Source organism: Chelonia mydas, chromosome 3, assembly GCF_015237465.2.
Source record: "Chelonia mydas isolate rCheMyd1 chromosome 3, rCheMyd1.pri.v2, whole genome shotgun sequence".
Taxonomy (NCBI): Eukaryota; Metazoa; Chordata; order Testudines; family Cheloniidae; genus Chelonia; species Chelonia mydas.
This window is the reverse complement of record NC_057851.1, coordinates 168,003,357-168,026,460: the sequence shown is the minus strand read 5'-3', so window position 1 is coordinate 168,026,460 and position 23,104 is coordinate 168,003,357. Positions and strand designations below refer to the sequence as shown.

At 41.4% G+C, this 23,104-nt stretch overlaps 1 protein-coding gene across 3 annotated transcripts in view; it reads right to left on the bottom strand.

The window, feature by feature from the left end:
* The window catches only part of LOC102933386 (cytoplasmic dynein 2 light intermediate chain 1), a 116,703-nt gene that overhangs the window by 6,246 nt on the left and 87,353 nt on the right, over nucleotides 1–23,104 (bottom strand). The window contains exons 1-12 of one of the 3 annotated variants that reach the window (XM_043543770.1): nucleotides 19,229–21,536; nucleotides 17,123–17,233; nucleotides 16,130–16,286; nucleotides 13,768–14,006; nucleotides 13,210–13,342; nucleotides 10,319–10,588; nucleotides 7,169–7,334; nucleotides 6,973–7,065; nucleotides 5,281–5,480; nucleotides 5,067–5,143; nucleotides 2,241–2,508; nucleotides 891–1,018 (exon numbers count right to left, since the gene is read on the bottom strand). In XM_043543770.1, the coding sequence (XP_043399705.1) occupies nucleotides 891–1,018; nucleotides 2,241–2,508; nucleotides 5,067–5,143; nucleotides 5,281–5,480; nucleotides 6,973–7,065; nucleotides 7,169–7,334; nucleotides 10,319–10,588; nucleotides 13,210–13,342; nucleotides 13,768–14,006; nucleotides 16,130–16,286; nucleotides 17,123–17,233; nucleotides 19,229–19,372 (1,986 nt within the window). In that variant the 5' untranslated portion in view covers nucleotides 19,373–21,536. Of the gene's footprint in view, nucleotides 1–890; nucleotides 1,019–2,240; nucleotides 2,509–5,066; nucleotides 5,144–5,280; nucleotides 5,481–6,972; nucleotides 7,066–7,168; nucleotides 7,335–10,318; nucleotides 10,589–13,209; nucleotides 13,343–13,767; nucleotides 14,007–16,129; nucleotides 16,287–17,122; nucleotides 17,234–18,699; nucleotides 19,205–19,228; nucleotides 21,537–23,104 lie in introns of those variants that run through there. The other 2 variants (XM_043543771.1, XM_043543769.1) reach the window with 2 other exon arrangements.

Genomic DNA, 23,104 nt, shown 5'->3' with positions numbered 1-23,104 from the left:
CTCTTCTTTCCTTGCCCCTGGTGGCTTTTATGTTCTTATTTTCAATTACAGCAGGATCAGCTTTGTCACATCTCTCAACAAGTGTATCACTAGGAGGAACACAGTTCTATTTCTAAACGTTGTTATCCAACAAATGTGTAGCTGAGGTTTGTGAAGGGAATTATTGCTTTATTTGCTCTTTAAAAATCTATTTCATTTTCCCCCTCCCCAGATAGCAAGGCACCATGTAAATATTGTGACACAAATCTGCCACTGCATGGACCTGCCTCAAGCAGAGGCTGCCATTTGTGCTGTATGATATGGTGTCTTCAGTATATGAACACACATCTATTGGAGGACCAAAGAGAGACCACCAGACTCGTTCCATTTAGCATCTACAGTAACAGGCATTCCAAAAATGAAATGCCAAGATATTCAATCACTACACCAGTGGCTCTCAACCTTATTCTTGCGGCAACCGGCACCCGTCCTTTTGCACTGCTTCAAGCACGCTTTGAAGGTTCCCTAGTAGAGGGGGAAACATATCTCAATCTCTTTCCCTCCCTCCTGTATGCTGGGATGGGACTAATTTAATATGGCTCTGTCAAACTCTGACCACTTCATTTCCCACTTTGCCTATGTAGGGGGTCAGATAGCGAGTTGACAGGGAAAGGGAGCAGTCATATAATCCTACCAAACCATGGTGGTGATGCAGCTCAGGCTTATGCCAAAGGTCAAACAGCATGCACTATGGCTCCAATTTAGCAAAGTCAATGAGCATAAGCACGCCCTAAGAGTGCTTTGCAGAATCAAGGCATATATCATTTAGTCAACTACAATAATAAATGCCTTAGTAGCTATTCCTCAAATTATTTATCAAATATAAAAATCTCTCTGGGAGACTGACTTACAAGTTTCCCTGGGATTTGAAAGGTAACATTTCCAACGGTCATTTGGTATGTGAGTTCAGTGAACTGAATTTGCATCAGGCTTTCGTAACTCCATCTGACAAAAGATATTTTAGAAATCCAAAATGGAACTGGAAAAGACGGTAGGAGGGGTGGAGAAAGAAAGGGAGGAATCTGTCTTAATATAAACACACAAAATGAACCTATTGTATCTAACGCCATGTCTATGTAGGTTGAAGGAATCAACATCCTCATATCAGCTAAGTCTTTGATTCGTTTGTCCACACAAATTCAATATGAATAGAAATGTGATACCCAAAACTGGATGAAGAATTGAGGATGGCAAAAAAAGGACTGTAGCTCTTCTGGAAGGCTTTTTGCACATCCCCAGTTGCTATAAGGTTTTTTGATTTGTTGGTTTGTTTTTATTTTATATATTTTACAGAGCCACTTTGTTCCAGTAATAAAATATAAAAGAGGACAGACTCAGGTCAAATCTGACTAAAATTTTAAGTTTTGTTTTAAAAACAAACAAGGCTTTACAAAATGTAAAACTAATAGAAAGGTCTCCGTGATTTTTGAAAATATTCCAATAAAGCTTTATTTAAATTGCACTCTAACAAATGCTTATTATGTAGTTCAGACATTGGAGTTCTGTCCTTGTGCTTTGAGAACCTGATATTGACTAAAACTGACCATAAACTGCTACTCTGAAACCAGTACAATTGAGACATCTATATTCATTGTACAAGTCGAGCTAAAACTAAATAAGCATTATTAGTAAAAATGTTGATTTTTTTAAACTATTTTTCATTTAAGTTTTGTATCCTAAATTTCTTTTCTTTAAATATTTAACTTGACAGTTCAAATACTACAGTAGCAAAGCAACTCATATTCTGTTTCTATCTGTTACGTGACAGTGCTAAATTCTGTGTTAAAGGCTTTCTAAATTACACTTATAATGTAGCCTTGAGTGTAATTTGAATTTATCAGTGAGACAGGTTTTGTACTCATCTTTGAATTAGTTATATATTTACAAACCCTGGAACAGAACAAAAATAATGTACAGTACATATAATACATTCTTAAATAGTGCTTTTTATCCACAGATCTCAAAGCATTGTAGATATTATTCCCATTTTATAGATGGATGGGGAAACTGAGGCACATAGTGATGAACTGTATTGTCCAACACCACCCTATAAGACAACAGAAGAGTTGTGATTAGAACCCAGGTTAGCTGAGTTCCTGTCCAGTATTCTATCCACTAGGCCATAATGCCTCAAAAACATTGCCTATGATTTACAAAAGCTGTAAGTAGTTGTCAGTTATGACTGCACTTGCCAGTCTTACCTAGCCACAGGCTTTCTAGGCGTACCACGAAACCGCCACTCAGGAAGAAGGTTGTGAAAAGGACATTGCCAAAGAAGGCTGACAACTGCAGTGTTGGGAGCAGTGCTGCCATCCATAGTGCCATTGCTCGGGCACAGAAAACCACAAGCCAGACTGCCAGGAAGTTAAGGAGGAAATGTTCTGGTTCAGGATTGAGATTTGTCAGCCAGTAGATAGGAACTCCATAAATTATTACAAAAGCACAGTGTTCTGGGAGCTCCCCCAAAATCTGTTGACAGGAAAAAAACCACTGAACTTTCTCATATTAATATATGTATTTTTTAATATTTTGCAGGAAATAACCTATTAAAATGTGATCACCTTCTTCAGTGACACACTTAAAAAAAACAGAAAAAGGAGGATCCTAGCTACTTTTCCTTCTGTTTCTAGTTGTGACATTTTCTATAACTAAAACCTAAAACTGACAGGCTTCTTGTTAAGGATTATATGCCTTGTTTTCTTACAGTTTGTCAGTTTCTGGGAATCTAAGACATTTCCCATAAAAGCTCATAAACCTGATGGCAATAATGCCACTAATGAGTCTCTGCAAATGTATTTTAGTTCAAATTCTGTTGAATCTTTACGACGAATACACTTCAAATCATCCACTAGGAAGATCATTCGTCCCTTCTTCCTCGTTTTTGCCTACAGTTGGGGGCAGCACGTTTTGCAAACTAGTTAATCCAGGGCTTCTCAAACTTCATTGCACCGTGACCCCTTTCTGACAACAAAAATTACTACATGACCCCAGGAGGGGGGACTGAAATCTGAGCCCACCTGAGTCCTCCTGCCCTGGGGGGGGCAAAGCCAAAGCCCAAGGGCTTCAGTCCCAGGCTGGGGGCCTGTAACCTGAGCCCCGACTCCCACGGGCTTCAGCTTCAGCCCCAGGTGGTGGCACTCAGGCTTCAGCTTCAGGCCTGGGCCCCAGCAAGTCTAAGCCAGCCCTGGTGACCCATTTTAAGGGGTTGCGACCCACTTTGGTGCTCCCGACCCACAGTTTGAGAATCACTGAGTTAATCCATTGGAAAACAAAAATATTAAATTTTTCATACATAAGTAATAAAAGGCATATGTAGTGATGTAATCACTTCACCCATGGGAGTTAAGTAGGAGTGTACTTGAAGGTCACTTAATAGGATACCTCTACTGCTACGATTCATAAAAAAATTGATATAATTTCATTGTGAAAACTGTATTGTCTATGAACTACAAAGAATATTTTTTTCCCCAGAACCACTCATGGGGGTTTTAAATCTTGTTTAGGAATGGAAATCTAAATTACAGATGCTGTGGCGGGCAGAGCTTTCCTAAAGGAAGGGGTTAGCCTCAGCTCTGGCAATAACAAAGCATATTTTAAAAAGTATCTTCGTAATGTTTTTTCGGAAACAATTGTGCTCCATACATTTAATATGGTGGTTTTCTCCAATCACTATTGGGTCAAACAAAATTTGGCCCTCAAAGGTGAAAGATGAAATTGCCACATTCTATGTCACTTTTTTATGCTACATACTTCTCAATCAAAGTGATGAGAAGGTATCTAATGGATGCATGTACACCAAGCATTGCTATTTTGTGTCAGACTGCAGCATTTACAAAGATTCTTCTGTAACACCGGTCTCTTCATGTTACTAAACTCACAACAGCACTTCAACAATGAGGTATGCAGAAAAAAAGGTATGTAAAACTATCCAAAACACATTTCCTTTTCAGCATTCCCAAAGTTGGCACCAAGTTGTGCTTCAGAACTGACTCCAGGCTTGTTATTTTAGAGACAATTTTTTTTAAAAAACGACTTTGGGAGCCAAAACTATGGATAGAAGCTCTTGAGGGAACAAATAATAAAACACGTCCGCTGTCCAGCATCTGGAAATCATATAAATGCCATTTGTGTTCAACGTGACTAACAGCAAAACTGGGTCACAAATAATTGCAACCACAAATTTATGCCACGGTGAGACCCCTTTAAAAATGTACCCCTTGCTGAACACCAAGTCAAAGACGCATTGTGAAAGCAATCATCCAGTCTGATTTCTAGCCACACTCTCTAAATTATACACTTGAGTCATTGGACTTTGCCCCACCACCTCAACCAGGGGCAACCCGAAGTGAAAGTGATGGTGCTTGCCCTTCAATGATGTCTGTTTCCTATGAAACAACTATTGCCCATTGAAAACAAACATCTCTACCTTGATTGCCTAAATGGTAATGCTGACCTTGTTCTCTCACCCATTAGCACAGAGGGCAATGATAAGCCACAGCCCTCTTTAGTCAAAGACCCACTTTTACCATTTCTCTACTCGTGGGACTGGCCAGTGAATGGTGGAAGATTACACCTGCACCTCCAACAACACAAAAGGGCTCATTTTCCTTAAAGGGGGAAAGTGTGACAGCCCCTGCAGCCTGACAGCTCATTGGTTAGACAACAGAGAATAACTCCCCTAGTTTGATCTGACCTAAGGCTTTTCCATCTCCTGCCCTATCCCACCCAGTGAGACTTACAAATCCCCTTGTCCCAGCAGTCTAAGAGCAGCCAGTGAAAGGATCCTCTTGGACCTTGACTACTTTCTGACCTAGGGCCAGGCTCATGGTTTATGGAGACAGATGCTTTAAGAGCATTGTGAGGCTTAATTAATTAGTTAATAAATGTTTGGGAAGCATGATGACTGCTTTAGATGACAGGCATGATAAGTGTGAAGTCTGAACAAAATTTCCTCACCCACACACAAGGCTTTTACTTTTCATGTTAAAACCAGATATACACTTTTCTTGACAGCTGAAACCAATTACCTTAGCAAAGAAGTAGGGAGTAACAGTATACATCCCATCTTCTAAATCATGATAAAGCATAGCTCTTTCTGAATGACCTACAGTATAAAACAGAAACAGACAGGTATATTTCATGCTAGAACTGCCCATAGTCAATACATTTTTCATTAGTAATTTAAGTATTATTTTGTTTGATTGTCTTAAAGCATTATCACTAAAACTGACAGACACTTACATTTTGCAATAACATCCAAAAGCACTGTGAAGGGGATTAGTGCACCTATCATAAACAACAGTGCTACTGTGTCCTGAATAGATAGCTTGGTTTTGTCATGACCATAGTATAAGAATCCAATTAATAATGACATTAGAAGGGCCTCAGATCCATGGATTAATAACGTTGAAAGATCTCTGAAGTCACTGGAGATTTGACGACTAAGAAAAACAACAACACTGACCATAAGACACTATAATAGCTAATAATGCCAGTTAAACTACATTTAGATAATTTGGCCTGATTCTCTTATCATTGACACATATGGAACCACATTGACTTCAGATGGGACGAGAATTTGGCCTTTTGGACAGGAACATGTATAGTACAAATCAAAACTATTGTAACAAATCTCTGGCCAGCTAGCACTTCATGTTTCATCATTCTAGATAGCATGGTCATTGGGAAATTCATGGTAGAAGTGGGGATAGAAATCAGATCCTCCAGCTCCAAAATATAGATCCAATCATGTGAGCTAAAGCAGAATCCTTGTTTATGGATAAATGACACACCGTTAAATAATTCTGGCATGATCCAGCACAGAGGTGGGCAAACTATGGCCCGCAGGCTGAATCCGCCCCGTGAGCCACACCATGCAGCTTGGCCCCGCTCCAGCCGGGGCGCAGGGTCAGGGGCTGTAAAAACGAGGCTCCCGGAAGCCGCAGCATGGCCTTGCTCCAGCTTCCACGCGTTCCAATGGGAGCTGCAGGGGCAGTGCCTGCAGATAGGGCAGAGTGCAGACCCGCCTGGCAGCACCTCCACATAGGAGCTGGAGAAGGGACATGCCACTGCTTCCGGGAGCTGCTTGAGGTAAGTGCAGCTCAGAACCTGCACCCCCTAAGCTTCCCAAGCCCCAACTCCCTGCCCCAGCCCTGATCCCCCTCCTGCTCTCCAAACCCCTTGATCCCAGCAGCCTCCTGCACCCCAAACCTCTCATCCCCAGCCCCACTCCAGAGCCTGCACCCCAGCCAGAACCTGTGCCCCTGCCCCAGCCCTGATCCCCATCCCACCCTCCAAACCACTCAGTCCCAGCCCAGAGCACCCTCCTACATCCCAAACGCCTCATCCCCAGCCCCACCCCCAACCCCAATTTTGTGAGCATTCATGGCCCGCCATACAGTTTCTATTCCCCAATGTGGCCCTCGGGCCAAAAAGTTTGCCCACCACTGACCCAGCAGATAGTAGTGGTACTCCAGACACATTAAGCCAGTTAATTAAAATTTTTTGAGTAATTGTGAAAATACTAGTGAATTTCACAGCCAACTACAGCAGCCACCACCAGTAACAATCATGCTAAAATAAGGATAAACAAATCACATGTCTCATGATGTCTTAGTCAAAATGAGTTGATGAAATTTCTTGAATCCCCTTGCTTGGGGGAGCATGGTGCAGTTGGCTAGATTTATCAAGGAAAGGTGTGGCTGCCTTCTTCTGAAGAATGAAGTAAGAGTGGCAGGATATGGGATGGACGTATGGTCAGATTTGATATAACAACTGCTACATTCCAGTGTGACACAAACCCATGACCAGCTTTCTCCAGACTTTCAGCCTATGTTCAGCTTGCCCTTCATGCTTCTCTCTTAACATTCATTTCCTTTGCACTTTTAAATGTTATTCCTGCAAGACATCAGTTTCTTTTTAAAATAAGATTACCTGAATAATACAGTAAACTGCTTTAAGCCACCTGGTAACTGATCAGTTGAATGGGAATGCATGTTAATCACCTCTTCTGGAGTGAAAAGGGAACTGTTCAAAAGCAAAGAGAGAGAAAACGGGAGTAGCTCAATTTCAGAAGCTGTTTCAGATCAAGCATATCACGTTCTTTTTATAAATAACATTGTTATTTTACCTTTGATCACTGTAAACAGTCGTCACACAGTCTCCTTCATTAGCTTTCCATAAGAAATCATCAACATCTTTGACCTTCTCCCAGAACAAGGTGGCAAGTGACCTTGCCCTTTTCTGACTTTCCATCTCCTTCTCTTTGCTCCGGTTATCAATGCTGGTCAAATCAACTGCAAGACAGTATCTGATATGGGTCTACATACCTAAGATATGATAATTTACTCATATATGTATTGCTAGTAATAAATTTCATCGTCAATAGAACCTACCTAATTATAGCACATATGTATGATATGGTGCGACAGTGGTCACTCTTAAAATGTTTGTCAATCGCTCTACATAACTCAATACCATTACTTCAGTATCTGCAGTGTGTTCCCTAAATTTTCTCTAGACAACATGCAAATCCTGAATTAACATTATCTAATTGCCGAAGGAAAAAGTGGACGCTTTTCAGGTTGACACTACAACATTATATTTTACTATTATGGTATAAATACATTTTTTTTCTAGTTTGGGAATGCAAGCTAGTGGCTAGAGGGCTTAGTCTGCCCTTGCATGCCCCATTTGTCACATACAGGGGCTCTGAGTGTCCCCAACAGCTCCCTCCCCCTCTACCACTGTACCCTCTTCTTCCCCATTCCAAGGGCTCCATGTGCCTCCCCTCCTCCCGTATAAAGGTCCACCACTCTCTTCTCCACCAGGATTCTGTGTGTGCTCCTTTTCTCCCTTGCCCCTCAACCATCCTTATTTATTTATTTACCTGTCTGGGAGCTAAGTCATTCAGGGTATCAAAATTTTAAACTGAGATGGGGAGATATATGTTAGTGGCTGCTATCAACAGGTTCTTTGCTCTATAGACAATTACAGGGGTAGTTGAAGGGGACAAGTCTGCTAACCAGATATCGGGACTCTGTGTGTCCCCATTTCTTCCTTCCAGTTTTCCAATTTTCCCCCAAATCAATGGGGTTCTGCCCATTGAGACATAGAACATTTGCTAAAATTTTGGAATTGATCAGATGCAGTGTTCAAATGTTATCCCATCCCATCACATCCAAATGCCCAAACAATCATAGTTCAACAATCAAGTTGAGCATAGGGGCATACAAGCTTGGCCAGCTATGGTTTACAGAGTGATAAATTACACTGCATAAACAGATGATCAAGGCTCAGGGCAAGGAGCAGATAAACTGCTAATTTGACCATGATTGTTCCATGAGTCCAAAGGCAGTCTAAACAGATTACTCCATGAACGAAGACACAATACATTACATTTAGGATGTGATCTCTCACTTTAGGATGTGATCAGCTAATTTACAGTATTCAGCTTTGAGACAAGTAGCACAAAATATCTCCAGTGCTCCCGGTACACAGGACAGGATGAAAGACAAGCTTTTGAAAATCTCCACTAAAACACTATTTTTTTCTCCGCTATAGCACCATTTTCCCCCAAGTAGAAGGGCTGGAATCCTTCAGACACTCCATTTCTCCATACCCATTAAGGCTGACGGATCAGAAATCTGGAGAATTTAAGCAAATATACAAACCCTTAGTTGCATATTAATGAATATGCAACCCATTATTTAAATAATTCGCAGTAAATATCCTGGTGTAAGGCTAATAAGGTCGTCGCATGGACTGAGCTGCTGGAATAGAGGAATAGTTGTGCTCCTGACTGCCTCTGGCAAACCCCTGGTTGGTGGCCAGGTAAGTCTGGCTACTCCTTGTCCTGGACTAGGTGGAGGGTTCTAATTGGTCTTCCAGCTAGGGTTCCAATTTTGGTTGGACATATGCCTGGAGGTTTCATCAAATGACATAATCTTTAATTAAAGACTCATCTTTAATTGCTGGAGACTCCAGGACAATCCCAGAGGGTTGGCAATCCTACTTCCAGCCCCTGCTACTGACCCTGAGCTGGGGAATCTGGCTGCTACCAGCTGGAGAACACTTCGGGTGCCCAGCTAAGGAGGCTGCCCCAGGCTAATGGGAGGGGGGTTCTGGCTGCTGCTGTTTGGCTGCTACTCACAGGCCCTTGTGGCCAAGGAGAGAGGACTAGAGACGTGCCCAGTGACACTCTAGCCATAGTTCTGCATGTGTGGACACCAGTGTGTTTGGAGGGCTACACTCAAGGTAGCGTCTCTGTGGTCAGCATCCTGAAGGACACTAACCACAAAGATCTTGCCTAGAGAAGGCCAAATGACAGGGAGACTTCCCAGAGTGCCTCTGAGACAGCGTCTCCCCAGGTGGAGGTGCTGTTCACCCTGGGCGCAGGCCTGAGGTGGGGCGAGCCTCATTGTGCTCCAAGTCCAGGCCTCCACCAGTGACTGCAGCTTTCCTTCCCTGAGTGCTGGAGCTAGCTCCCCCAGCACAACTCCAGACACACCTAGAGGGGTCGCCCTGCAGCAAGGCGGCCTACGTCCGCTGGGCCCCAGCCGACTGGGGACCACAGGATTGAGCATCTGCCTCAGAGTCCTGCAGGGTAAGATTTTCCCTGAGCTGCACATAGCCCTCTGAGCCACTGGGGCATGGGCCAGGCAAAGCCAGGAGTAACACCTCCAAGAAACTGGCAACTCCAGGGAGGAACCTGGGACAGTGACTTCAGATTTCTTTGCCAAGAGGAACCAAGTACTGGCAGTTCGCCCCCCCCCCCCCCCGCCAAGTATCCCACAACAGGGAAAACAGGGAACTCCTATAGCCCCCATAATGCTCCCCCACCCAGGAAGTAGTGAAGTTACTTACCTTAGGAAACCAGTTTCCCACCCTGGAAACCAGAAGGTAAAGAGATCTCTGAAGAAGAGCAACTGATTGGCTCCCTTACTTTGTACTAGGTGCAGAAAGCTCCAGAGCATGTAAAATGTGGGACTAACCGTGTGTGAAACAAAGCAAGTACAAACATTAGCCATACTTTGCAGGGGTGGATGGATTGTCACATACACAGTCACTTAAGGTTGGTTTTGCCATACAATTCCACTTATTTTTAAACTGTTACTCCAGCAAAGAGTAACAAGAGCTCTGATACAGCATCGGTTTATAAGTCACCTATCGGACAGTATCCAAATGTAATTCAATAAAAATCAGTGCATTACATAAGCTTATGAAAATAAATGATTTCATGCACCCCATTTGTATTTGTTTAATCCCATTTGATACTAACCATAGAAATCTGCAGGATTGCTGAATTTTGGGCAGGGATAGCCTATTTCTGTGAAATATTGGACCATGTTCCGGGCTGTTCCAGAATAGATGGTAGTTCCAGAGGTCATCAGAAGAACTAAATCGAAGAGTTGGAAGATATCTGATCGGGGCTGGTGAACTGAAAGGAGAACTAATCTGTTTCCTCTGGCAAGCCTGGACAGTGTAATCACAAGATTGTGAGCAGTAAAACTATCTAGTCCAGATGTGGGTTCATCAAGTATCAGTATTCCTGTCAAAGAGAAAAGGCGATGATGGGAAGCATTGTTTGATTTTGTGTTGCATGTGAAATGGCACCAGTACGTAAAATCGTATTGATACATTTTTAAAGATTTTTTTAAAGCAGCAAGATCAAGTATTATTTAACAAGGAGAAAATTCCCTTCCCTAAAGTTCTTTCTCCACATTACCAAACCATTTCCTGTAGTCCCAATCCTGCTCCCACAGAAATCAATAAGAATTGGCATTGATTTTCAATGGGAGTAGATTTAGGCCCCATATTTTAATTTCCAGTGTTTTTCTCCTAACTTCCAGCTTTATATAATAGATACAAGAACGTAACAGTAGTCAGTTCTGTATATTTCCATGTACAGTAACTTGTCACTTAAAGTCGTCCTGGTTAACATTGTTTTGTTGTTACGTTGCTGATCAATTTGGGAACATGCATGTTTAAAGTTGCGCAATGCTCCCTTATAATGTTGTTTGGCAGCCGCCTGCTTTGTCCACTGCTTGCAGGAAGAGCAGCCCGTTGGAGCTAGCTGGTGGGGGCTTGGAACCAGCCTGGACCAGCAGCCCCCCTATCGGCTCCCCTAAGTTCCCTGTGCAGCAGTCGCCAAGCAGGCTATCAATTGCTGGGCAGTTCAGGTGTCCCTCCCCCCACTGCCGTGTGCTGCTCCTGCCCTCTGCCTTGGAGCTGCTCCCAGAGCCTCCTGCTTGCTGTGCAGGGGTGGGGGGAAGACAGGGGCTAATGTCAGGGTGTCCCCCCCCCGCTCCTGCTTATCCCATCTCCATTGAGCGGGGCCGGGGGGGGCATACAACAGGGCTCAGGATGGAGGGAGCTTGCTGGTTGCAGCTGCTTTCTCAATTTCCTGATCTACTTAAAAAGGCAGTGTACTTAGAGTGCGGTCAGCATACTTAAAGGGGCAATGCGTATCTCTCTCTCCCACACACAGGGTGTGTGTCTCTGTCTCTGTCTGCCATCCCCTCCCTTCATTTGTGCTGCCTTGTAGAGTGTGAGACTACATTAACAAAGTGTTAACCCTTGAGGGCTCTGCCGAGTGCTAGTTCATCATTTAGCACTAAGGCATTCCCCGGGAAATATCCCACCCTCTTCCACCCTCTGACTCCACCACCTCAACCAAGCTTCACAATCACCATTGTTGTGTACAGTATTAAATTGTTTAAAACTTATGCTGTACATATATATATATATATATATATATATATATATAATATAGTCTTTTGTTTGGTGAAAAAAATTTCCCTGGAACCTAGCCCCCCTATTTACATTTATTCTTATGGGGAAATTGGATTCGCTTAATATCATTTCGCTCAAAGTTGCATTTTTCAGGAACTTAACTACAACATTAAGCGAGGAGTTACTGTGTGTTACATGAGATGTAGATTCAGTGTGGTTAGAGTTTAGGGTAATACTTCTACTCATATTCTATGTGTTCAGACCACTTCCATCGAGTCACACAGTGTCAGGGTGTGTAAACGCCTCAAAACCAGAGAGCCAAAGTTATAAAAAAAAAAATAAAAAAAAAAATAGGAGCATGAAAGTGAAGAGAGGAGAAATAAGTTCTACATTAATATTTTCTATCTGAAGGTTTCTTTGCAACTGGTTGTTGAAAACTCAAGTGAGATAATGTCAAACATTTTGAGACCTGGTATTATTCACTATTTATATTACCATAGCACCGAGTGGCCCCAAGTAGTATCAAGTGCTGTACAGGCACACACAAAATCATGGACCTAGATCCTAAAAGATATTTAGGCATGTAGCTCCCACCTAAAACCCTTTGAGGATCTGGACCATGGTTCCTGCCCTGAAGAGCTTATTATGAGTAAATATAGAGTTTGAAGTGCTAAAAAGGAAAAATTTGTATTTAATTTTTCTTTTCCTGGAAACAGAAAATGTTTTGCATTAATACATACCTCTTTTCCTGAGCAGCACATGCTGAAAAACATTTTTTTTGCCTTTCCTGTAATTGTGGAAAAAATAGCCTTATCTACACTGGGAATATTCAGACCCATGTTTCCTAAAGAAGGCAAGGGTACTGATAGAAACTTCAATGTAGACATGGATTAGGCTTTATTACCACCATGTTGGCTAGTGAGAACAGGTGTAAAGAACAACTTAGCCTGCCTGAGTTTTCTCTGCATTGCAGTTTTCACTGCCTGGGGTAATTTACAAATCTGAAAAATCCTAGTGTAGCCACAGGCACTGAGATTACCATCTAGTACTCTGATCCTACAGATTGTTACTAACATAATCTTTACTCTCACAAGTAGCCCAGCTGAAGTCAACAGGACTACTAGTGTGCACAGGAGTTTGAAAGACTGGGCACATAACACTGGAAAGGAGATTACAAGATATAGGTTCTGATTCTGATGCCACTGAAGTTAACAGAAATTCTTATGGTGACTTAAATGGGAGCAGATTAGGTCAATAAACTGCATAATAAAGCCACTAATGTCCAAGTAAATAATATTCCTTGCTTGTATTTAAAATGTAAATAGGCACAATTGCTGCAGCCAGTGGGGTGGGGGGGGTATTTCCCTTACTAATGTAAACCCCCTCCTCCCCCATCTGGTTTTGTGGTTTAATTAAGATGAATGACTTTATGCTCACCAGGGTTCCATAGCAGCTGCACTCCAATGCTTACCCTTCGCCTTTCTCCCCCAGACACACCTCGGATGTATTCATTCCCTACTCTTGTGTTTGCACACTGTCGTAACCGCAGTTCTGCTATAACATCTTCCACCTGGTGGTTCCAGGATAAAGCAAGGGTTAGTTGTTTAATCATTAAGTATAATGCACAGTCCAAAATTACGTTTGGCTTTAATCGTCATTCAAATATTACTGTGCTATCTGATCAATAGCCATTTAAAACAAACCTTGACTTTCTCAGAGGTAACATTTTCTAAAAATTCAGCAATTCATTTCTCATTTTAGCTTCCATAAAGCTTTCCCTAAATTGCCATTTGGAACAACTGCAGCCTTCTATCTGGGAGCAAAAAAAATTAAAACCTATTTATAAGCAAAAATAGACAAATCAAACTTTAGACTTTATGACTTACACAACAAATGCCCAGTTCAATTTAACTGTTCTTACCCCAAACATACTTGGATAATTATGTCAAATGCATTTCTGACAACTTTATTTTTTTCCCCAGCAGCTCTAATTACCCTTTTTTCCCTTTGTGAGTCTGAAAAAGTCTTCGGGAGCCGCAGTTTTGCAACGAATAATAATGTTTCTTTGACAGTTAGGTTGGGTAGTAGTCGATCATCCTGCCGCACATGTGCAATGCATTTCTTAACAAGCTGGTGAGTACTGGGTTGTCCATTGATTATGATTTGGCCAGACTTAATTTTGCCACCATGATCTCGACAGGTTATCACATCAAGTAAGGGTGTTTTTCCACAGGCTAGAAAAAGCATAATTTAAAAAGTTAAAAATCTCTCTGGGTCAAATTCTAGAGCAGTTCCATTTGGTCACAAAAATGAGGCAAATTTTTTGCCACATTCATGTGCCTCCATATTCACCCCCATCCTAAGCCCTCTCTGTAGCTTATTTCAGAACCCCTGAAGGAGAACAGCCTGTGAAGGAGACCTGAGTTCAAGTTTGACTGTTTGTTTTGAGCCAAAGGTTTAGGACATCTTTAGAAGTTATAATGTGAGCTCTTAGGCTAGAGCAGTGGTTCTCAGCCAGGGGTATGCTTTCCCCTGGGGGGTACGCAGAAGTCTTCCAGAGAGTACATCAACTCATCTAGATATTTGCCTAGTTTTACAAAAGGCTACGTAAGACACTGGAAAAGTCAGTACAAACTAAAATTTCATATGGGCAACAACTTGTTTATACTGCTCTCTAGATTATATGCTGAATATTCCAATTGATTAATTTTATAATTATATGGAAAAAAGTAAAAAGTAAACAATTTTTCAGTAACAGTGTGCTGTGATACTGTTGTATTTTTCTGACTGATTTTATAAGCAAGTGGTTTTTAGGTGAACTGAAACTTGGGGGGTACGCAAGACAAATCAGACTCCTAAAAGCAGTACTGTACCGTAGTCTGGAAAGGTTGAGAGCCACTAGGCTAGAGGACTACCAGCAAGACTGCTGCCTCATGAGGAATGGCACTAATTGAATTCCAAAGATGCCTGAAATCTTCAAAACCCCAACCCCACACCCCCCATAACAAAGTTATGAACTGAAGTTTACCACATATGTAATTAGACATATTTTTGGCTCACCATGGTCTTGATCGTGTGGTGACTTGAGAATTCTGTCCCTGATCCAGCAAAACACCTTTTACACAGGCTTAACTTTAGGCACAGGAGTCGTCCCATTGGCCTCAGGGGGTTCTGCATGGACATAGGGTCCACACTACTGGATCTGATTGCAGGACTTGGCCTAAATTTGTATTATAAGCTTGCTTTGTGGAATGAATTGTGAACATGAATAAATATGGTGGTTTTTAAACAATGCAATATTGGCTCACACTTAGGGGGAACAAGACTAAAATAATGGAAGCAAAATGACATTTGGAAATAAATAACAAATGTCTTGTTCTCTCATGTTGTGCGATATAGTTTGTAAACATGCACACAGTTCCTTCATTATTAATTATTATTATTTTATTTATTATTTCATGTATTGCTGCTCTTCATTTTAGAAGATTAATTCCCTGCTTGATGATTTGAGGGTTTTTTATGTAGGTGTTTTTTTTAAAGAAATCCATCCATTTGCAAACCATATATCAATCCACTTGTGACTGACACAGTGATTACTAACAATAAAGTGAAACCCCTCAGAAATTTTGACCAACCTCACTAAAGTATTTGATAAAATAGTTAATAAACTTTTTTTTAAACTGTTTAAGACCAGTTAGGTGAATGGGGTTTGTGCTCGCTGTAAGCTACTTAACAAATACACAGCAATATAATATTGTTCCATCCAAAGCTCTTTTATCAGGGAAGATTCCCAAGGTACAACTTTGTTTTGAAAGCAAATCTCAGACCCAGACAACTCCAGGAAGCAGGTGAATTATGGAGGAAATTCCACTGACCTCCGCAGTAAGACAGGCTGTGGACATAAGGTGGAAGTACTGCCTCTGCACACGCTCAGCGCTGGCTGAGGTCAGGATAGCTGTTGATCACTCACTTTTGGAGGTGGGCCAGCCAGTGCAAGGCCCCTTCACTCCCAGCAGTGCAGGGACTGCGGGCACCTTGCACTGTTCCAGGCAGACCCAGGAAATCTGGCCCATAAAATCAAATGATGAAAAACCATCCTTTAAGAAACTGTGTGGCAAGCATATGTACAAATCATGACAAAAATTCTTTCCCAAACAAAATCTGTCTTCTGCTGGGGGCCCACCGTATATTTTTTATGAGCATACTGCAGTGATGTATAACATATATTTCTAGGGAGTGTTTCTCTGTTGGATGGTTATATATCCTTTGGCATTCAAGGGCTTCAGTAGTGCTGTTGTCATCTATTGTATATTTTATTGTAAAGGCTTGGTCAATGCAGTAAAGCTTTCAGTCCTACCAGAGCTTCCTATAATAGCTAGCATCTGGCCACTTTGAACTTTAAAGTTCAGATTCTGGATTGCTGGCACATGGGAATCTGGGCCTGTGTTCCACATCCAAGGCATTTTCATCTCTGCTAGGTTCTCATACCAGGGAATCTGAGATGCCATGTTAACCTAATGTAAATAAATAGAAAAAAAAGCCCTCCATTCAGAAAGTCAATACTGTAGCAATAAATATTTTAAAAAATTAAGATATTACAAAGTGGAAAATGCATGAAAATAGCTGCAACCAACCTGATGCAAATTCTCAAAACTATGTTTTAGCTAATTCCATTTGCCAACCATGCATTGTTTCCATATATTCTTTCTTATCATTGATTGACTGCCAAACTGGTTGATTACCAAATATCTGTCTGTCTCTCTAGAATAAAAGATACTGTGTATTTGTCTGTTTGAAAATGCAAATACTGCCCTGCCCTTTACCAAATATACACAAAGCATTAACGCTTTGCAAACTGAATTTCTTCTTGTTAAATCAACGGGCATGATTTGTGAGGTCTGTGGCAGCTATTTAGTATTTTGCAACTCTCTGTCCAGCGTAGGGTATGTTCCTGAGAGAAAGGAGACATAACCCTTCACGCTGGTGATCCCCAGTTGCCACAGTAGCCCCCTGGATTTTGGTCATCTAGGCGTAACTTCAAGCTGCCCTGAGCCTGCCCAGATCAGGAGAACACTAAGGTGGCTGTCACACCCCTGAGCGGTGTGAAGTATATCTCAGCTGCAACTGAGGATCTTTCTAGCCCACTATTTAAAATGCAGCCAAGGACCTGATCCTGTATTTACCATGCACCCAAAACTTCCATGGCTTCAATGATGTTTGTATGTACAACAACTATAAGATAAGGTCCCAGTTGCTATATGTAATTTAACTCACGTTACTTTTTACAATGTCTAACTGTTACAAGCAGGAAATTGTTGTATACGTTAGCAAGATAAAGTAGACCTTGTACCTGGTAGTTGAGCTCTCTGACCTCTAGGACATTTGATTTGCCACTGTAGGTGAAATACAGATTGTTATCCTCTTCAGAGCAAAAAATACTGTCTCTGAATCTCCTCTTTGCCTATAGGAATTATTAGAAAATTAATTACAACTCACTTCTCTCTCTCTCTAAACAGCATTTAAAAAATGAGAGGCAGCAAGGGAAATGCTTTCAATGTGTAATAATAGTACAATTGATTTAGAAAAGGAGTACTTGTGGCACCTTAGAGACTAACCAATTTATTTGACATAAGCTTTCCTTTTCTTTTTGCGAATACAGACTAACATGGCTGTTACTCTGAAACAATTGATTTAGTTACTGTAGCACAAAATGTAAAGAGTTGAAATGAGTTACCTCTGTCTAGTACTTGGAAAATTACTCTGCCCTAGGGGGGTGTGAAAAACTCAAAGTGCAATTCAAAGGAATATGTGGTGAGTTTTTTGTTCATTTGTTTGCTTGCTTGTTTGTTTTTTGTCTTAAACATGTCCACTTTCAAAATGAAAATGGACCCAATTTCATTCAACCTTGGTCCTATTTCTGAGCAAAAATGCACAAGAAGTTTTGAAATTTTTATTTTTAGCTTCTCCTTACATAGTTAAGCAGGTCCTGTTTAGCCCAGGCAGTCTTCAGCCTTAAGTGAGGGAGAGCCTGCATGCCTGCAGTTCCTACTTCTAACTCCCTGTCCTCTTACAGAATCTTCCTTTTTCCTTTGAGCTATGGGCCCAGCTTTCATCCAGTCTTTATTCCTGATTTCCCCCTCGTCCCCCAAGACTATCCTCTCCACATCCCTTCATTTGCCATGATCTGGACAGACCGGTTTATTCCCCTCCAATCTACCCCTGTTCTGAGCCAGACATTGCTTGGAGGTGAAGCTTCAAAGGAATTCACACATGTATTATCTTTGGAATATGTTGATTGGGCTTATCTAAAGTAACTGTCCGCACTTCCTGCATACAGCCAAACTTCAGATCAGGTCTGACTTAACCCTTTGAGTCCAGGTAGATAGCACTGCAAAACTGAGCCCGTAAATCAAGGCACATACTATTCATAGAAACAATACAGAAACCACCCACAATTGCTGAAACAATTTCAAACAGCAGCTTCTCATAACAGAAAAGTATATTAAAGTCACTTTCTATATAGTAACACTCCCCAGCAAATGCATTTAGTTAATTTTAGTATGTATATGGCCCCTACCACCGATATCTGAGTGCCTTTTGCATGTTAATGCATTTATCCTCCCAGCACTCCTTTGTGTGGTGTGGAAGTTATATTATCCCTTCTTTACAGCTGGGAGGACTAAAACACAAGTTTACACAGGAAGTCTGTGGCAAAACCCAGAATAGAACCCAGATTTCATGTGTCCCAATCAAGTGCCTTGACCACCAGCCCATGTTGCTTCTCTAAGGGCTATATATTGCCTTCATTCCACATTCACATGCAGATGGAGGACACTATATGTCAAATCCAATTTGCTGTTTCATATATCTAGTGCTAAATGCTGTCTGCAGGAGTTTCCCCTTCAGTTCTGTATGAGCTCCACTCACCGACAAATCCAGATCTGTATCCTGGCTCCCAATGGCATGCTCCGATGGGACTTTTTCAGTCATTTCTTTCATATTTGTGATGGAGCTTTCTCTCCGTATTGCCACTTTCTTTTCTGTTTTTAAATACTGTGCTTACTGTGGAAATCCTTCTCCTCTTGGTTTTGAGCTTGACCCCTTTCCAAGACCCCTACACAAATATAGCTGGTGTTTCTCCTGACACTCTGGGTCTCTCTGGTCTACATGTCTCTGTAGATGGGGTAATGTTCTCGTTTTCTAGGATAGTAACAGCTCAGGCTAAAGGTTAATCAGATAATAGTTATGGCTAATCTGTCAACTGTGCTTGGAAAGGAGAAGAAAGGAAAAGTGAACTGAGAGCTACACAGCTTTCTGTCGAGTAATTTCCTGGGTGTAGAAATAAGGCTGGGTCCATGACTGATCCTGTGGACTACTGGCAGAGTGAAGCTATACCCTCTTCATTAATGAGGTAGCAACCTGGTGGCTGAGTGTTTACTTGAATTAACTGACTTACCAGCTGGTTGAGAGGGTGATTTAAGTAAAGTGTCCAGTCTGCCTGAGGATGATGCAGCCTACTGAGATGGAAAGGAGCGGCTGGGGTTCCAGAGCAGAAGAAAGGATGTCTGTTGTGATTCCACATAACAGTGTCAGCGTCCATGGAATCTCCTACACAGTCAGGTAAAGCTAGTAAGGACCAGCAATGTAAGCTGGGACTCTGCAATAGCACTAATCCTCAGACCACAGGGATAAGACTTCCCTTAATTTATAGCATAATAGTAACAGGGATATAGTTTGAAGATGTTGGACCTTAGTTTTAGTCCAGTGAAGGGAGACACCAAGGATGAATTTGGTCCTCTCTGTCTTGTAATTAAGACTATATTTTCCTGAGAGTAAGGAGTGATTCTGCTTTCTGAAGATTTCATAAGTGATTCTTTAAAGAAGGTCTCTGAAGGATATATAAAGAAAGCCTGAAAGGGTTGTGGTTTCATTTCTTTTGCTTGTTTTTAGACATTTAAGCTTCTGTCTTGGCTGGAAGACTCTGATATGACTGGAGAGCTAGTGAACTGGTGATGCCAACAGAGCCAATACGGAACAAAATGAGCTATTAAAAGGGGGAGGGATTTTTAGTGAAGTCTGTTTAAAACTTTGTTTTTTTGTTAATTTCTATTTAATTTCAGTGGTTTTGTTAAAGGTCTAACACCCTCATCCTTACAATTAAAGAGCTCCCAATAAATATTACTTCTACCTCCCCTTGGTCCTCCACCAAAACCAGGTTAGATCAGGAAGGTTAAGTCTGGTTCTACTAAGATAAAAAACAAGCAGAAAAAAAACCTTTTAGAAATTAATTTTTTCCAATCCTCTTTATACATCAAAGCAGCAAAAAAGGGCACAAGCCCAATTTTTGAAATATTTTTTACATGTTATTTTAAATTCTTCCAAATGCCACATTTCAGCCTTTTCAACCTTCTTTTTTTTTAAAGAGAACGTGTTGGACTTTGGTGGGATATCCCATCATATCATAAAAAATACACACGGCAGATCCTCAAAGATGTTTCATTTCACATAGAGAGTGGCCAGATTATGGCAATTTTGGGAAATTCTGGTAAGTAGTTCAAAACTTCCAAATCTAAAACAATACTACTTTAAAAAAAATCATGCCAAATGAATTTTGTAGACTGTTCTGAATGTGGGCACTTCTGTAATAAGGTCACAATGTGGATAAGCACTGGTTTACTTAGATTAATAATTTACTTTTCAATTATTGTCAACAGGCTCTAGTGAATGGCCTTCTTGGGGGCATTACACTGGTGAGGATTACTGAAGCACACTGCCCTAAGTCTCCACACCCTTGACACCAGAATATCCCCTCCCACTGCCTACCCTGAAGGGGCTGGGAGGGATGCTGGTATGGAGCTAACTATTCTGGCTTTACACTACTTGTAGATTCTCATGCAGGGTGCCTTTAAGGTCTCTTTGCACTGCACAAGTGAGCTTAGCAGGGTCAAGGATCTAGCCAGAAGATTTGTATTTTTAAATAATGGAACCCTTGCAGACTATCAAGACTTTCTGAAAAAGAAAAGCTGTATCAATGCATACATAGTCACCATCAACCTGTACTCTTTAAAAAGGTGGCATTTTCAGTCGCAGTCTCAGTAGAATATATGTGTGGTGGTTCTCAGGGTACCAGGGACAGTAAGTCACCTTGTTTCTCCCTGCCTCTGGTGAGAGAGGGTCTTGCCCATGGTAACTTTGAGTTAGTGCCCTGACACCACCAGCCTTTCAGCCATTCAAGCACTCTCCTCCAGGCTATGCCAGCCCGGTCTTTGCCTTGCATGTTAACAATAGGTGCATCCTGGTCTCCAAGTCATTTTGAAGCATTCCCCTGTGATATCCAGCCCCTAAACTGGCTACTCACAGAAACTCCAGATCCTCTGCCCCCACAGGCTTATTTAAGAAACAATGAAGAATCAATTAGAAACAAGATAGTGATGGAAATGAATGGTCACAATATGAAACAAAATCATAAAACGCAAGCTCGGGCCTATGCTTATTAATAGTTATCTTTCCTATCTAATAAAGTAGGTTTTCCCCTGAAAGTTCAGTCTGTTGTTGAGCTGGCTGGCTTTGCAGGAACCAAGATCCAAACTTTCATGAAAACATCCCGCGCCACAAGATGTTTACTCAGTGAATGGATCCAGAGTGCTTTCCCCCACTCTGCATTATGGTGAAACAGTCTTTTGTCTTTATTCACAGATAGGGTGATCCCTCTGTCTGTTATAATGGTCCTTTTTCACCTCCAAGTTGTTTCAATTGTTTGCAGTTGTCCCATCGATAGTCTTGGGAAGCAAGGCTAGACAACTGAGCCTCGCCTTACCTCACTAGCTAACCAGGGAGTGTTGACAATTCTGTCTGAATGATCCATCACTGTGATGAATTATCCCCTGGTATCTAACTTTTACTCCAAGACCAAAAAAGCATCCTTTCAATATAGTTATATTATTTCTTCAATATTACCCATACATACATTTCACAATGATTATGAGTCTTGATAATTTACGAGCTTTCTGTAGATACCTTACATTACCCATTATGAATAAATACACTGCAAGATGTGTTTGGTGTAGTGAGTTTGTCAGACCTGAGATGAGAGTTGTTTACAAAGAACAGGGGATCTTTTTCCAAAGGGCCTCTGTGTCACAATATGGTTTCTTCCAAACTTGCCAGAGTTTTTCAGGTCTGTGTATGTGTATGGTTTCCTGGGCTAATGTTTTTCATCTTTTTTTCATCTTGGATGAAATTCAACCCTGTGCAGAGGGCCAGCACAGGGCTTATTCATCACTTAAGTCCTACTTAAACTCTTTTTTGAGCTTCCAGTGATACTTAAATGGTGCATAGGCCATGTGCTGCACAGGAGTTAGGCCCTCTCAAATCCCCCATTATCTTCCTCTTGCATTCCAAATGTGGTTCAAGCTACCTGCCCCTACCTACAGCGCTGCTCTTGACTCTTACTACTGCTCCTCTTCCTCACTATTCTGCTCAGCCTTCCTGTCTCCCTGCTACCTTCCTGGCCTTCTCCCACTCTCATCTTCATAACTTCTCCCATGTTGCCCCTTATTCCTGGAATTCCCTCTTGCCCCTGGAACCAAAGGTGAAATCTCTTCATTTACATTTCTCCTCAGAACTTATTTCTCCCACGAAACCTACTAGTTTCCTACAAAAATGCTCCTAGAAGAAGAAGTGCTCTTGATGCTCTGAGGCAGAACCAGCCCTGGTCTTCCATCCTTGTCTGATCTGTTTTGTCTTTCTGTTTAGATTGTAAAAGATGGGACAGGAATTGTAGTCCTCAATGTTTTGTATAGCATCAAGCACAATGAGGGTGCTTAACAAGTGATGAGAAATAAATAGAAATTTACACAGACTCTAACACTCCATTTAACTTTCATGGGCTGCCTTTTCACACCATTGTTAGTGATAAAATATATATCTATTTTTTCATTAGACCTGTGCACAGTGTCTAGAACAATGGAGTCCTGGCCTCTGATTGGGGCCTATAGGTTCTGCTATAGTAAAAGTAAGAATTAATCTGAATGAAAATTTTTGTAAACTGGCTAACAGGCTCTGGAAAAACAACTCTGCTGGATGCAATATCAGGAAGACTGAGACAAAAAGGAAATTTCTTTGGTGATGTGTACATGAATGGGCATGAGCTGAAGAAAGAGCAATTTCAGGACTGCTTCTCATACGTTCAACAGGTTGTTTTTTAATTTAATTCATATGCATGGACCTTTTTGTTATCACAAAATTGTAGTGATAATAATAATAGAATCATATGGCTTGACTGTGATTTCACTAATCTTGTTGTAAATAAGGAGTAACTCTACAGAAGTCA